Source organism: Athene cunicularia (assembly GCF_003259725.1).
Source record: "Athene cunicularia isolate RWA chromosome Z unlocalized genomic scaffold, athCun1 chrZ_part2, whole genome shotgun sequence".
Classification (NCBI taxonomy): domain Eukaryota; kingdom Metazoa; phylum Chordata; class Aves; order Strigiformes; family Strigidae; genus Athene; species Athene cunicularia.
Window position 1 is genome coordinate 18,625,640 of NW_020799143.1, and position 15,541 is coordinate 18,641,180.

Consider the following 15,541-nt stretch of genomic DNA (forward strand, 5'->3'; position numbering starts at 1 on the left):
AGCTCTTTTTTTTTTTTTTTTTTTTTAGTTGGAGGGGTGTGTGGTGTGTTTTGCTTTTCTTTTCATAAACACATTAAACAGTGAAAAATACCTTTCAGTCTCACACAGCTTTTAATCTTGTTTGATTAATTTAAGGTTAATGCTCTAAAGCTTGTTCTGACCATCCAGGCTGCTGGTAATCTATATAATTAAGAACGTAAATAAACCCCTCTTTTACACCATTTATGTGTCACTTCATCTGGCTGCTGCTGCCAAAGTTTCCCAAGAAAAAAAACACAACTTCAGACCTTTAAAGCAAATCTCTGAGGAATTTTTTTTTTTTTTTTTTTTTAAATAAAATTAGGTCTATTTTGGTTTGATGGCTCTATTTACAGAGTAATTAAAAAAACCTTCTTGGTTCTGTTATCTTGTGTAAGGAAGAATATGAGAGCTGAGAACATCGAGGTTTCTTATTCCCAAGAAAAATCAGTATATGTTTATAACATTTTAGTGCATTTTTCAACATCCTGATGAGGCGTGTCAATACATACACTCTGATATATTGTTTTGGTAGAGAGAATGTTACATTTTATGCACAATAATCATGCTTATACTAAGAACTCAAAACATTCTATGAATTATACATTACCTGGATGATAACCGAAAGCTGTATCATGCAGTGGTGACAATTATAGTAATAAGTGGAAATTTACTTGGATGCTCAGTAGATTCTGGAGAAAGCAGAGAGGTCAAAAGGAGTCAAAGGAAGGAGACAGTGATTGAAGGTAGAGTTACTATTTACTCCTTACAATTTTTCCCTGAAAAACGAGCTGTGTATAGCCAGAGTTATAAATTTGGCCTGAAAAACTAAAATACTGCAACACTATCGTGATTAGTTAGCTTTCCAAACTCCACTGACACAGGAGTTTTGCAGACCATGGAAGACAGTCTTTAGTCTTTCACAAGAACATAAATCCACAGTTTTTCTCATAAGTTCACATAAAACTACTATTCCCTATCATTACCAAGAAAGATTTACAATTTCAGCTCAAAACTAAGAAAAATTATAACATTGTCTTGAAGTTTCACCTCGAATTTCGTATTAATTCAACATAAGCAAGTATGGAAACTTTCACCAAACCAGAGGGTAAAAATGGAGATAGCTTGAAGAGAGAAGCAGCAGAAAGAGATTATCAAACTACATACAAGTTAAAACTTATAACATTAATGAAAATAAAGAAAGGTTTGATGAGATGCATACTTAACTACTGTGGGGTAATATATACACTAAAATCAAAGAGAATTCTTTATAACAAGCTATTTAAACAAACCAAGAAAATGTAAGCAAAATTGTTAGAAAAGACCTCAATAGGAAATTTTAGTTTCTTAGTCTGCACTCTGAGTATTTTCCCATTATAAGCTAATGATGCTTAGATCCTCCTTTCACCTCCACAGTGAGAGCATAAGCAAATAATTCACATTCTCTTTTAGTGCATAAGCTTCCATACCTCTGTCATGTGCCTTTTGAAGTGAAACTTTCCCAAAGCCACTTTAAAATTTGTCAGTTGCTGGGAGCTGGGGCTCAAACTGCAGCAAATATATTTTTAAAACCAGTTTTCTTCCATTTTACTCTAATCAATTAATCACCATGGTTGGAGACATACAGGGGCTCTTGGTCTTCTTTCTAACACTGAAACTTTGCACTTTCTCTTTCATGGCCCTTTAATAAATCTGCTTTTACTCTGTCTTGATTTAAATCACTCCACTACACTACAACGGTGAGTGGTAAAACTGGCAGCTAGAATACTCTGTACACTAGAGTATGTGCCATCTTGTTCTCTCAGAAGTAACTCTATGCACTGGTGCAACTACTGTATCAGAATGGAATCTACCAACTGTGAATCCCTACACTTTGTGATCTGCTTTTCACAAGACTCACCTCCCTTTTCAATCTTTCATCAAGACCAGCTCTTTCAGTCTTCAGTTTGTCAGCAAAATCCATGTATCTGATTTCTTGTCAGAAATCAAAAGAAAAAATAATAGTAAAGATACTTGTAATACTTGTGTACCAGCTGTGAAACACCTGTCTATTATCTTCACAGAACTGTAAGGTCTTAGAAACAGAAACCTATCTGTTCATCCATTTGTTTGTAGTGTTCTGCATTGCCAAGGACGCTTAATTAATAGTGGAAGACAACACAGTCATATTTCTGCAAAAGGCAGAAAAAAAATCTGCTTCTACTCAGGATCATTTTTAGAAAAACTATAGAATGTCTGGTCTCTGTGGAGAAAGTACTTGAGATTCAAGTGCTGTAATTTGCAATGAAGAGGAAGAACAATTGTAAGATGAGAGCAGGTTCATCTATTTAGAAAATTCATGCAAGTTCATATGAAGTCAAAGGGGATTATTAAGATGTCACTTAGTATGTAAGTAAATTTATTGATAGGTTTAGTACTTACAATTCAGAAATGTTCAGTGTTTGGAGAACTGCATTTTCAGCTCACCTATTACAGTTAAAATTTTTAATCATAGCAGGTTTTGGATGGAAGGAATGCAAGAAGCTCTGAAAGACAAAGTACATGAATTGTTTTGACAGATTCAATCTCAAGATTTATTTTCCCATTTCTTCTCTTCGTAACAACATGTAAAACAAAATAAAATGAACATTTTATTAGACTGGATTATAGTGTCTTGTCTGCTTTAAGTGTTAGCTACAGCTGTACAAATAATGCATTTAAATGCAAGTCAACAACAAATTACTAACTTTTGTGGGTTTTTTTTTTGTTTGTTTGTTTGTTTTTGTTTTTGTTTTTTTTTAAATGGTGATAGAGGTATAGCTATCTGGACATGCTACCTCTGTGGAAACTGCAATAGTGAACTTACAACTAATCAAGTTTTAATAAGGCACTTCAAAATTATTCCATTTTTGTTCTATCTAATCACTAATTTTGTCATGACCTGAAGTGTAGAGTTAGTAAAATAATATAGACTGACAATATATTCTTAAAGCTATGTATTTTTGTACATTTAATTAATCAGTTTATACAAAGACAACAAAAGAATGTTTCTTAAAATAAGTCATGGCAATTTGTTTTGGGAAAAGTTTTAAAATTTTAAACACATGAGAATGTCATAACTTCACAGATACTTCCAAATATAAGTTCTCTGACTTCCTTTTCATTTTCCCCCAGACCTGACCACAAAACAAGAAAAGCTGCTTACTTTGATCTAATAAGATAGTACTTCTTGGGGGTCTAAACTTCCTTTACTAGTTTTTGAAAAATTATTAATGCTAATAGAAAATAGAAAACAAGACAAATTAAATTAATTTACTTAAATTCAGGTTAAACAGTATGCTAACAATGAAGAAAAGATACTAACCTGAGTATTATGTAAAGATATTTTGTTACATAGGTTTGTTCCTGTAGCTAGACAGTCAACACCAAAAATTGAACATGAATATTCATGGCAGAAAGTGCTTTGCCTGATGGTGAACATTTGCAGAAGCAGGGACTATATGTGATGCCATGTAGTGGACTATAAAGGGATGGTCAGGGTTCAAAAAAAAAGGAAAGGATATTTTGGATGGATGACTCCACTACAGTGGGAATCTGTCTGCTTTTGTCCTAATAATTTCACATATCTCTCTCCATGACTAAAATATAAAACCACTGAAATATCTATGGATAAAAGATTAAAATCTTTTATTTCTAGATTTCTTGCTGCTGTATGAAGATGAAAAAAGAAATACTGTCACCTGAGACACAGACACCATCCAAAATCTTAATGAGAATTTTAACTATATTTTTTTCAGTCAAAAGGTAGAAGAAAACAAAACAAAAACCCAAACCCCCCAGACACCAACAGCAATAAAACTTCATTTAACAGACTAATCACATCATATTGTAACAGGTTTAAAACTCGAGATATGTCAGACACATTAGTTCTTGGAATAAGAGTTTGCTTAATGGAAACAAAACAACTTTCAGAGACAGGACCATATAATGTGTCAGTGAGTGTAAATTATTTACGGTGGCAGAGTTTGTGCACGATGTTGTCAAGTACAGCTTCCTCACCTAAAGGTGTGGGTGGTTCCTGTGTCTGCTGGCATCTTGCAGTACCTTCTCAATACATTCCATCTGTGAAGTTAGAGGAGGACCTGCATATTCCCACTCTGCTATTCTCACCCAGATACTGAAAAGTATTTGTTCAAATCTAAAACACAGGAAGACCTTCCTCGATTTAAAAGTGTGGAGTTAATGTTTTATGAGAAAATGCTAGATTTATAACATCAATATGGGGCCTCATTGTCTAATATATCATACTTTTTTTTAGTATCAGTTCAACAATGCAAATGCATTTAAATGTACAGATCTAATTAATTTATGAGTTTCTTGCCAAAGGCAATAGTAATCAGATGGAATATACTGTAGGAGCACACCTCAAAATTGTAGCATATTTCTGTATACAGCAAGCCATTCTGACTATCTAAATCCTTTTCCAGTGTTCCTACTAACACATTAAAGCTTATTAACCATTAAAATTTTCTGCTGAACCTCTGGCCTCTGAGGAAATTAGCAATCTGATTAATATTCTGCATGTTCCTGGGATAGCACATGACTCTGATCATAGTTAATATTATTCTATATATAACCTAAACAAATTCTTTGAGATCATGAATTACAATGCTACAGCTTGAACATTGTGAGCTTTATTGCCTTTATGCCTTCAGAACATCTTTTCTGTTTTCCTGAATTTCTTTGTGTAGGTATCAATATTAGGTTTTGTGTATTCTTTAACAAATATGCATATAAGCAATACATTTTTGAATTATTTCTTAGTCTGAGTTTTAGTTCTGAGGTGAATTTTAGCATTATTTAAAATCAAAAAATACCATTGTTTCATCCTATATATATTTTTATATTTCTGAATCTATCTCTATGTCTGAAGAATAAGACAAGATCAACTGCAATACAAACATAAACACTGTTAACAAATGGTAAACTGTCATCACACCAAAATGATTTACAGCTGGATTTAGTATCAAAATAATTAAAACCACTTGAAGTTTTTAAAGGATAATTTCTAAAACTATTGGCTTTATGCTTTTGTAATATTTTGGATTAGATAGCCACATGTATGAATAGCTATGTGCCTCTAACTCGCAGAGGACACAGACATGCCTGCATTACCTGTGCATTTTAAAACTTTCTTTGCTCCTGGTTCTGTAACTTCTTATTATCTGATCCTGCATTCTGCAGCTTTGTAAAAGTCTCACACTCAGTATGGTTGAAACCAAATGCTGTGGGAACATTGTCTGGACTGAATTTCATAGATAGCAGTGAACTGAAAACACTCAGGACTGTGGACTCCTCTTTGTGTTGCATAACAATCTTCTACAGTCATTCCACTCAGGTCATTACAAGTACTTACCTTAGTTTATTATGTGTTAAAGTGGTTCTTCTCAGACAACAGCACTATCTTTCTCCTACTCTTGTCATGGCAGTATATATATATATATATATATATATATATATATATATATATAAAATGGAAGACAGGGGGTTAGTGTGCATTGCACTGAAAAGTGTGCTGTTACAGGCACAGAGCATTTTCAGGGGCTTGCACATCAGTTTTACATAGGGAAAGTGATGAAGACTGACAGAAACTATGGTTCTAATCTGTTGCATGTGGGAGATAAATATGTTTGCTCTTGTAAAATCACCAGTATATTTACTATTTATGTGATAGAATGGCAGATATTTTTTGCCTATCTAAAGGTATGGACTTTGAAGATATTTGCTGGATAGATGTTAGATTAATTTAGTTTTAGTATTTTCCCTTACTATTTTACTTTTTGACTAAACAATGGTTTTATGTGTGAGTCCATATGTGGTTTACTTCAACATGCATGTAAAACTGAAATTGAATAATTTTTGTGTCAAAACTGCATAAATTGTTAATGTCATCTAGTGTATTGATCTATAATGCCCTGGATTTTTATTAAATCACAGATTTATAGTTTTTTCTTATGAAACTCTCACATTGTAATCTATATGCTTATAGGGAGAAAAATATTGTGCAAATTAAACAATCTTAATCATCAATATTGAGACAGAGGTGTTACTGTAAATTCTTTTAATTTCATGGAAAAATAAAAGTATTTTTCATTTGTAGTGTAAAATAGACCAACACCCATCATCACATTTTTGCATTATTATTTAAAGCAAAGATCACACAGAGTATCATTATAAGGGCCAAATTTGTCTCTCCTCACTGGATGTAATACAGTTTGCACATAACTCTACCAATATTTGGGAAAATGAATAACCAATATATTAACCTTAAACTGTAAAAACCCACAAAACTTAATGCAACATGTTTGGTTGCATATCAATTCTGTCCAGCTAGAAATTCCCTCACACATTACCAAGGATGTCTTTTTGAGGGGATATTGTCTTCTTCAAAGTTTTAATATTCTTGTATGTTCTGATAGTCAAGCTTATATTTGTCTTTCATTACACATTCCCTGTGTTCCCCAATAGTCTGATGTTTTCTTTGTCATAAAGAGATGATTTTGTCAGAAAGGAAATGAATTTTTCTTAACATACATAATGACATTTTGATTGCTGTACTTTCAATGTATCTCTTTTTTCCCTTTTTCCAAATAAATTTGTCATTCTGTTTTTTGAATATCAGATTTCAGAAAGATCACTGGAATTATTTTAATTTAAAAGCATATTTGCATTAACATTGCTAATTAATGGATAAATTATTAACACTAATTACTGCCACACATCCTCATATGCATGCAGGCACATACAAAATTAGCAATTTAATGTATTCATTGCTGTAAATGTGGTTATTGGTAGTCCATGAATCTTACATAGCTATTTTTGAAGGCTTAAACTTTATGTATTTTTGGTTTTAGATATACAAATAACAACACAGAAGAACACATAGACTTATATATGTTTTATACAGGCATGTATTTTTGTATTAGTTGCACAGTTATAGCTGTCTTTCCTGAGCATGCATTTCATCCAAACAGTAGCATATGTAGTCAATCAAAAATGCAAGGCCTTACCTTTACAATCAGGGTTTGACTTAGTTCTGTTATATTTCACTTCCACAGCACACTCTGCCCTAAGGTCTGTGATCAGCACTACAGTCAGAGTACCAAGCATGACCTCTATATATACACAATTCAGTAATAGCAGCAAGTGAATACTTAGATTCTTACTTCAGTTCCACATTTATCAGGCGATATTACTCATAGAAAGAGATCCTTCAAGCAAACATTTAATCTCCATTGAATTGAGAGTGATCTTGATGATACACTTGGGAAAAAAAAGGACCTTATTGTACAACACAGCAGATGAAAATACCCACAGCCATTACACGTACCACTCATTCTGTTAACCATGTAATATACATTGTCATTTTGACGTGTAGACTATTTCTCTTCCTCTATCACCTCCATGTCAATCCAATTCACTCATTCTTGCCAATGATGAAATGGAAAGGAAAAAAAAAAAAAAGAAAAAGGAAACATGGAAAGATTGTTATCCTAGAACTGCATTTGCAGAACATTTTAAAGCCAGTTAGATTAACCATTGGGAAGATGTTAGTCTAGATAAGAGAATCCCCACTGGTTTTCTGTCTCCCTTAGACAATGAAATCACATAGTTGTGTCTGTGCCTCTCTGTTTTGGATTGTTCTATTTTAACACAACAGATTGAGGGCTGCCTACTATTCCTAATTAACTCAAGTTAAACTAATGAGAGAGAGAGGGTGGAGGGAGTGCCAAAAAGAGAAAAGACATCATGAGTTGGAAGAGATTGAATTACAATTTAAAGGGGATGGAGAAAGTAAAAAGAAAAAGGAGGGAGGGGGAGGAGGTGCATACAGTTAGGCTGAAAAGTAGGGGAGAAGAAGGGCCTGAGAAAAGATTTGTGCTCATTTCCAAGAAAAGGCAAAGATGCCTTGCAAAAACACCAAAGAAATATAAGCAATCCAACATCGTACTTGTCAGATTATTGCTTCCTTAAGAAATACTTCAGCACCCACTGGAGAACAGCTCAGATTCCAAAATCCAGCTTTTGCTGTGCTATCAACAGCTTTCTTCAACATGCACCTACAATTTATTGATGTAGTTATTTTTGCCAATAAAATACCATGTAAACTGCTCATGGAAGAAAGTGTTCTTTCTAAGAGTCATAAAAAAATGCCAGGGAAATGTTGGTTTTGTTGTACTGTACCAAACAAATTTAAATGTAATTTTCCTTATGCTAGGAGTTAGAAATAGGCACACATGTAAAAGAGGAAAGTAGATCTGAATGATCCCCATGTTAAAACAATGTTCTATTTTCTCATCTTTGAATAGAGTAATTTCTAGATTTTATGTTTGGGAGAAGATTCTGGCCAACAGTCCCCCATTTCTGTGCCTGAGTGTCTCCTCTCTCCATGTGCTGAGATGGAGACAGGAGCCTGCTGGAGGTGGATGGGATGATGGGGCTGTGTTTGCTGTGGTTACAGCTGAGTCTGTAGAGTTTGCCAGAAGTGAGCCCTCACCTCTTCAACACATTTCCCTGCTCCAGATTCAGGCTGGGCAGGTGGAAAGAGGGGTGGTAAAATCTAGGGAAGCAATAGAAGTGGAGGTGGAAGAGGAGAGCTGGTGATGTAGGAAAGAGGGCAGACTGGGGGAAGTCACAGAGTCAGGTTCAAGTAGAGAAGTACAGTGAAGAAAACATGGTGTCAGACTGAGGGAGGAGAAGAGGGAGGAAGGAGTCAAACCATGTTGGGGAAATGAGGGGACAAAGTACTGGGAAAGAAACATGTGGAGTGGTGGGAGAGGCTGAAAACAGATTGAGGCTGGGTGAAGAGGAGATTCTGAAGGCAATGTGCAGTGGAGAGTGGAAGGTGAGGAAAGAAGGGTGGTGGGAGAGGCAAGGTCTGGAGTGTAGCCTGTCCCTCGCCACCCTCCGCCCTAAGCCGGAAGCCCCTGTCGGACTCCATGCCTGTGTGTGCCTGCACATGCATGCATACACGTGTGTGTTTAGGCACTTGCTTATCTGGCCTGGATTGGGGTTAATAAAAGCACTGGCTGGTTTAACAAAATCCGAGGGGATGTGACAGGTAAACTGGAAGGAAATAGCCAGCTCATTTTGCTGGCTGTGGTTATTTGTGTCTAACGAGGCCAGCTCGTCACCAGGCTCTGTGCAGATGAAATGAAGCGATGGGCTGAAGCAGGGCAAAGGAGGCGCCACATCCTGACAGGCCGAGGTGTGACCTGATGAATCCTAACCACCCCAGACATCTTCAGGAGACTGAGAGGAGGGATGGCAGGAAAGCAGGGTGCTAGGACACAGCCTGGGCTTGGGCCCAGGGGAGGAGGAGCTGGGAAGAGAGAATGGGAAAGGGACACCCTACAACACCTTGTTTCAAACCGAACAGAAATGTTAAGTTTAATTACAAACTTGGCCAATGGGACAGAGAACTTTGCAGCAAGGTTTTTTGTTTTGGTCTGGTTTGGTTTGTTTTTTTCTTTTTCCAAGGAATTTTTTGACACATCCACGTCGCATGGGGAAAAATTACTTTAAAACTTCCCATATCTTTCTATCATTAACAACAGAAGGGTTTTTTGTTGTGTTTTGTTTGTTTGTTTGTTTGTTTGTTTGTTTGTTTGTTTTCAGGGAGGAGAGTATGTGTATGTGTTGTATAAGACGGATGCAAACATTAGCTTTCAAAATGCAATAGCCAAATGACACACAACCTGACTTCTGGACCCTAAGTATATGAGAACCTGTAACTTTGCAATCACTAAGTGACTTTGGGCCCCCAAAGACATTAACATACAGCACTGGCAAACAGCTATGGCTGCAATAGATCATAAGATGAATGTGCTGTTACTGTGTGTTTCTACAATTACAGGAATATTCTTTCTGTGGACATGTGTGTATACCAGGTCCACATGGGCCAGAGAATTTACCTGATTGAAAACTTTTAGGAAAAGCTGTTGAAGCACACTTAGGAATGTTCTATTTTAACCTGTGCCTAAGTCGTGCTGTTTGACAAAGCTAAGATAAAAGGAGAATGTGAATTGTAATCTAAATCAAAATTAATGGAAGGAATATTCTGCTTGCTATTAAACAGTTCTTCCCATGGGAACTACAAATCAACTGCTACTAGGGTTTAGAAGCAAACAAAGACAGATCTGGAGGAATAGATATGTAGCAATAGGTCAGCTGTGTTTTGCATCCCCTGCTACTGTGATTTCCTCAAAAAGGAAATAGTAATAGAAAATGATTACTCAAAAGAAAAAAATAGTATATATACTATAGTTTATTGCCCTGACTAATGCAAAACCAGTAGAATATACTTTTGTTCTGAATAGGGTAGATTTGACTTTCACCTTATAGTGATATTTCAAAAATACAAGAGTAAGTTGTAATGGTGAGTAGGTTTAGGCTGTTGCATTTCAGTGTGCAGATCTCACACTAGGGATTAGAATTTTAGAGAAACCATATTAGGGTTAACATACAGTGCTGCTTAGAGTCAAAGGCAATCAACTGAGTGCAGGATGCCAAAAAGGCAACTGTTTTACTATTTTTATACTTGATTATCTAGCACATAACATATCTGTGCTCATGACATCTTTTCACATAAAAAACCAAACAAGTGAGAAATCCATGGTTCCCAATAATTATTATGAACATACAGAGATTTTTAAAGACAAAAAAAAGAACAGTTGGCTTCTGTTTTTACCAGTTTTAACTGTCAGATTCTTCTGCATTGCACTTGTATGCACGCATAAGTAAATGACAAAGACCAAAGTTACAAAACTGTAAATGAACTTATCTTTCTGAAATAGGTCTTCCACAGTGTATAATTGCATTTTTTCTCTTATCAAAGAGACTTCTATATACATTCATAAATCCAGGTAAATATTGTATGTCACCTGAAAAATTGTATTAATGAGAAAACAGAAGAAAAAGGGAAAAATACTGACAATTTGACTGAAGTCCCAGCATAAATAGGCAAAATTCTGTGGACACCTGACATTAAATCTGTTACATACACACATTACACTATATATTTACACAAAGCTAGTGCAGACAGTCCTGCCTCACTAGACTAACATATCACTCTTCTTTGACTAAGTGAAGCTGTAACAGACTGCTCTGACCATGGGTATCCTGGAACAAAAGGATGCTAGAAATGTAGGTTTACAACTGGTGTGAGACTTTGGAAACTAGACTGACACAGGATTAGGTATAGAGTCTTTGATCTCTCCAGCTCTCAGAAAGGCTGTAAGTATTGTATCCTAATGGGTCAGGGAGGAGAGAGGATTGAAGATATAAGGAAGGGATACAGCTCCAACTTGCAACTTTTGCCAGTCTGCTTGCTGGAATAGTTTACTAAAATTAGGGTTACATTAGTGTGATGTTTTCCAGATTGACACAGTAATGGGAATGATTGCAGGAAAATAAAAATCAACTTCCTGGAGAACAAAAGGTTTTCCAAAATATATATATGTGAAACCCAAATATTAACTTACACAAAGTCATTTCATGCTGAAACGAGAAAAAAAAAAAAAAAAAATGCTCACTTTGGTGTAAACATGATGCAGAAAAAAAAGGGAACAGGCTTGTATCACACAGTGTAAATAACAAGAAACTATATTCAGATTACTTATATGTGTTGAAATCAACAAAGTTACACCAGCTAAAAACTTTCTATCACTCTTACCTGTAGCGGACCATTAGAGCTTGAGTTCCACTGAATATTATAGTTACTCATTCCTCCCCTTTCTATCAATGGATTTAAAATAAAAAATAAAAAATTTCAAGTTATTCAAACAGAATTTGTGTTTTGAAAATAAAGGTATAAAGTCAAGAGACAATATTTTCTACATAATATTTATCATAGACATCTTGGACAAATCTCTTCAGAATTAGATTTTTCTTTCAAAAGGCTATATATATTCTAACTGTATTAAGTTTCTCTGAAAATCTATTATCAGAAAAACACATCATAGCAAAAGCACGCTCTCAATATGTACCTGCTTCCAGGTAAACAAAGTACCATAGATGTTGTGATTACTCAGAAACCACATTTATGTTGAATTTTACATTTTCCAATAAAAAGCATTTTTCAGAAAACTCTGCATGTGGGAACCCAGCAAGTTCCTATGAGTAGGCACCTGCCTGAGACACAGAGAGAATGAAAAAAAATCACTGTAAGAAGCATGCATGATTCAATTTAATGTTTTATAACTTCTGAGGTTATGCAGATAACAAATCTAACTTTTAAAAATGAAGATGGCATGGAAATCAGTATCTTCAATTTTGGATTAATTATTAGATCACAAGGGATTCCCTTTTGCTGCCACAGTCCACATTTTGTTTTCTACCACTAGTAGAAATTTCCTAATTACCATTAGCAGGAATGCTGTTTCATTTAGGAAACTTAGGAGTGGGATACTAGTGCTCATCATGTGAGAGGGAATGAATTTCCATACTCATGGGAAGGAGGTTTTTGAGCCAGTCATCCAGGCAGTTCCACAACAGCCAACAGACTAGTAGCAGAGCCAAAGAAACAGGTTGGTATAAGCCACTTGTCCTTTCCACATCTTCCTTTTGCCAGCCTTGGACCATGGAAAGCTCTAAAATAGTTACCAGTACTCAATGTAGACTTATACCTGAAGCTAATGTCATACCAGCTTTACATCAGCACAACTCAATGAGTTCAGTCACATTATTGTCATACTATTCCAACAGTGGAGCAAGTTCAGGCCTTTATAATAAGAGTTGATTTATATTTTAGGCATGTTTTTTTGCTATTTGGATTGCATGTGTTTTCTTAGTTTGCAAATGTTTTAACACCTCATGTGTCTCCATTAGTTCTAGTGTGAATTCCTGAGAAACATAAATGTGGTATAATACTATGCTCACAAAAGCTGAGTATTTCCCCGTAGATGGTAATGTGCACTTCAGAGGGGAAGAACTATGTTAACATATGGAGAATTTGTCATATCGCTCATCACCTTCTGACTCAATCATTTGCAAATCAGTGAAGGATGAAGGACTGTTTAGCACTTGTCCATCAGTTTTGGTCTTCATTCTGCTGTAAAATGTACTAGCAGTCACCAAGTCAAGCTAAAAGTTGTTTAGGGACTTCAGACAAGTTCATCACCTAAATGTTGTCTGGCATGACTGAATCTACAACTGAGTCATTTATTATGGGTTTATTTCAGGGTATCTATGTCCAAGGCAGTGAGAAAATGTATATAATTTCAGAAGAGATGCAACAATTGTATAATAGAGTATACTATTGTTATTAAATGTTTTTCAGAACAAAACCACCTCTTGAAGTGAACTGCTTGTATGTTCCACTTTTGTGATAAAATATACATTTTATCCATGTATGAAGCATAAAAAGTACAGTTTAGTTTAACTTGATATATATTGGAAATTAAGAGAAGCAGCAGATATCTGCCACCCTAAAGGAAGTATTTAACTTATTTAAAAGTATTTAAGTGCCCACTTAGCTGAGAAATATGCTCCACCTTAACTGTAAGTCAGATCTTCATTAAGAAAGAAAAATCTTTACATGTCCAATTTTCTATAAAATACTTATATATCTAAATCTGGGAAAATGTTGTCTCGGAAAATTCTAGGCAAAACACTGCTAAATTTGTTGCCAAGCAACAAATCTCTAGCTCCAAATATCACAGTAAAAAAAAAATCAACTAGAAAATTTTTCCCCCTCCAAACAAAAGTAATGGATGAGTCTTTGCCAGTTGTTGGAAAATTAGTACAGCAGACAATTCTACAGGAAAGCCATTGTGTTACTTTTTATAACATGTGCCCTTGCAAGTGAAAAGAATGGCACCAGAGCATTCAGGAAAATGATTTTTATAAGTGTCAGATATTGAAGGAACAGAGAATGAAGCCCCTGGAGTGCAGCACTGTTCAGACTGCAGCAGTATGTGAGCTGACAGGTTAGCTCTGAAGCCAGTGATTCACTGGGACACCCAGAATGGGACAAATAGAACTGCTCATGGCAGGTGGGATCTGTCTGTCCTTCTACCTGGAAGTGTCTGTGTTAATTACTGTCTTAAAGTACCATCTTGGAGTTTTTGTTTCTGACTTTTTTATTATTTATAAAAAGGAAATAACTGTGAGGGACCCATTTGCACTTTGTCATGGTGATCTTGGCTGAGCTGGAGCTGACTGAGCTGTGTAAAAAGCCTGTCACATGAAGATTCATCTTCTATTTCTTCATACAAATGAACGCTGGTTGGTTGGTTTTTGTGGGTGTGGTGTTTTTTTTTTTTTTTTTTTTTTTTTTTTTTTTTTCAAGGGCTGCCTTTTTAATTCTTACTGTCTTTGAAGACAGCTGTGTGTCTGAATAGAAAAACCTCTTCTGCTGCTGTTTTCTTCGGCGGATGACTCCTGTAAGAAACCCAAAGAAGAGCTTTTACTGGGCAAAGAGATTTAAATTAGGTGACTGTTTAGTCAGTTTTCTGGGTGGGGTTTTATTACTTTTATGAACTCTTCTGTTTTCCTGGGTTTTAGATTTTTACAAAGTCAGCTGCTTTATCAGAAGATTGTTGCTTGAATTACGACTGCTCAAATCAGCTACTTTCTGCATTGAAAGGACTTCTACACTGAAGAAGTTCTGCTGCTCCTAAGAGACATATGGACTGAATTAATATTGACTGAGTCCCAAAGATTATTTTATACTGTGTACTCAGCTGGTATAAATTGCTCTCTGATTGGCATTTTAACATGTTATTCCTCATAATTAAATGTCATTCTTAAAAGTAATATAGAGATTCCATGATATTGCTTCATTAATGATTGAGGTATCAACAGTAGGTTTTCAGTATATACATGATTACTCCACAGTACTTCTTGTATTATGTGTTGTTTTAAAAGGTATTAATAAATCTTTCAAATCTAGATTAATGAACTGTTAAAAAGAATTATCTTGCAGTCTATCTTTAATATAAATGCATTTATTATTGAAAACCTGATAAATCAATACAATGTCTACTATAACTGTTACATAATATATTATTACAAAATGTTTAGTAAAAGTTCAAGTCTTTTGCTTCTTACCTATTCACTATTTCCACTGACAAAAATTTGTTGAATTCAAGACCTAACTTTCATGGCCGAATTCCCCCAAATCTAGTCAAGTTACTTGAAAGTCTGCAGTAGTAAGTAGTCTTATATTGCATATTCATAACCATTCATAGTGTACTTTGTCCATTTGAAATGCTATGCATATGGTTAGGGTTTGTCAGGGCAGTATTTGTAAACAGCTTCTCTTGGAATAGAGGAAAACAAAGTAATTTAGGGCTAAGTTCTCATTTAATTTACATCCATGCTTAGCAAATCCAGACTGTCAGTGGAAATAATTTCAGTTTATAGCATGTGTAATCAGGATTAAACCCTTAGGCTTTCTGGTAATGCAAGCAGATGTGGTTGGATTTTTATCCTATGTTATCAAAAGTGCTCTAGTCAGATTCCCAAGCATTAATGATCCTTT

At 35.2% G+C, this 15,541-nt stretch overlaps 1 protein-coding gene across 1 annotated transcript in view; it reads right to left on the reverse strand.

Moving 5' to 3' along the window:
- The window catches only part of ALDH1A1 (aldehyde dehydrogenase 1 family member A1), a 52,009-nt gene extending 44,842 nt beyond the window's left edge, over positions 1 to 7,167 (reverse strand). Inside the window, 2 exon segments of the mRNA XM_026866051.1 lie at positions 667 to 710; positions 7,068 to 7,167. Of these exon segments, the coding sequence (XP_026721852.1) occupies positions 667 to 710; positions 7,068 to 7,167 (144 nt within the window).
- Between the last annotated feature and the right edge of the window lie 8,374 nt (positions 7,168 to 15,541).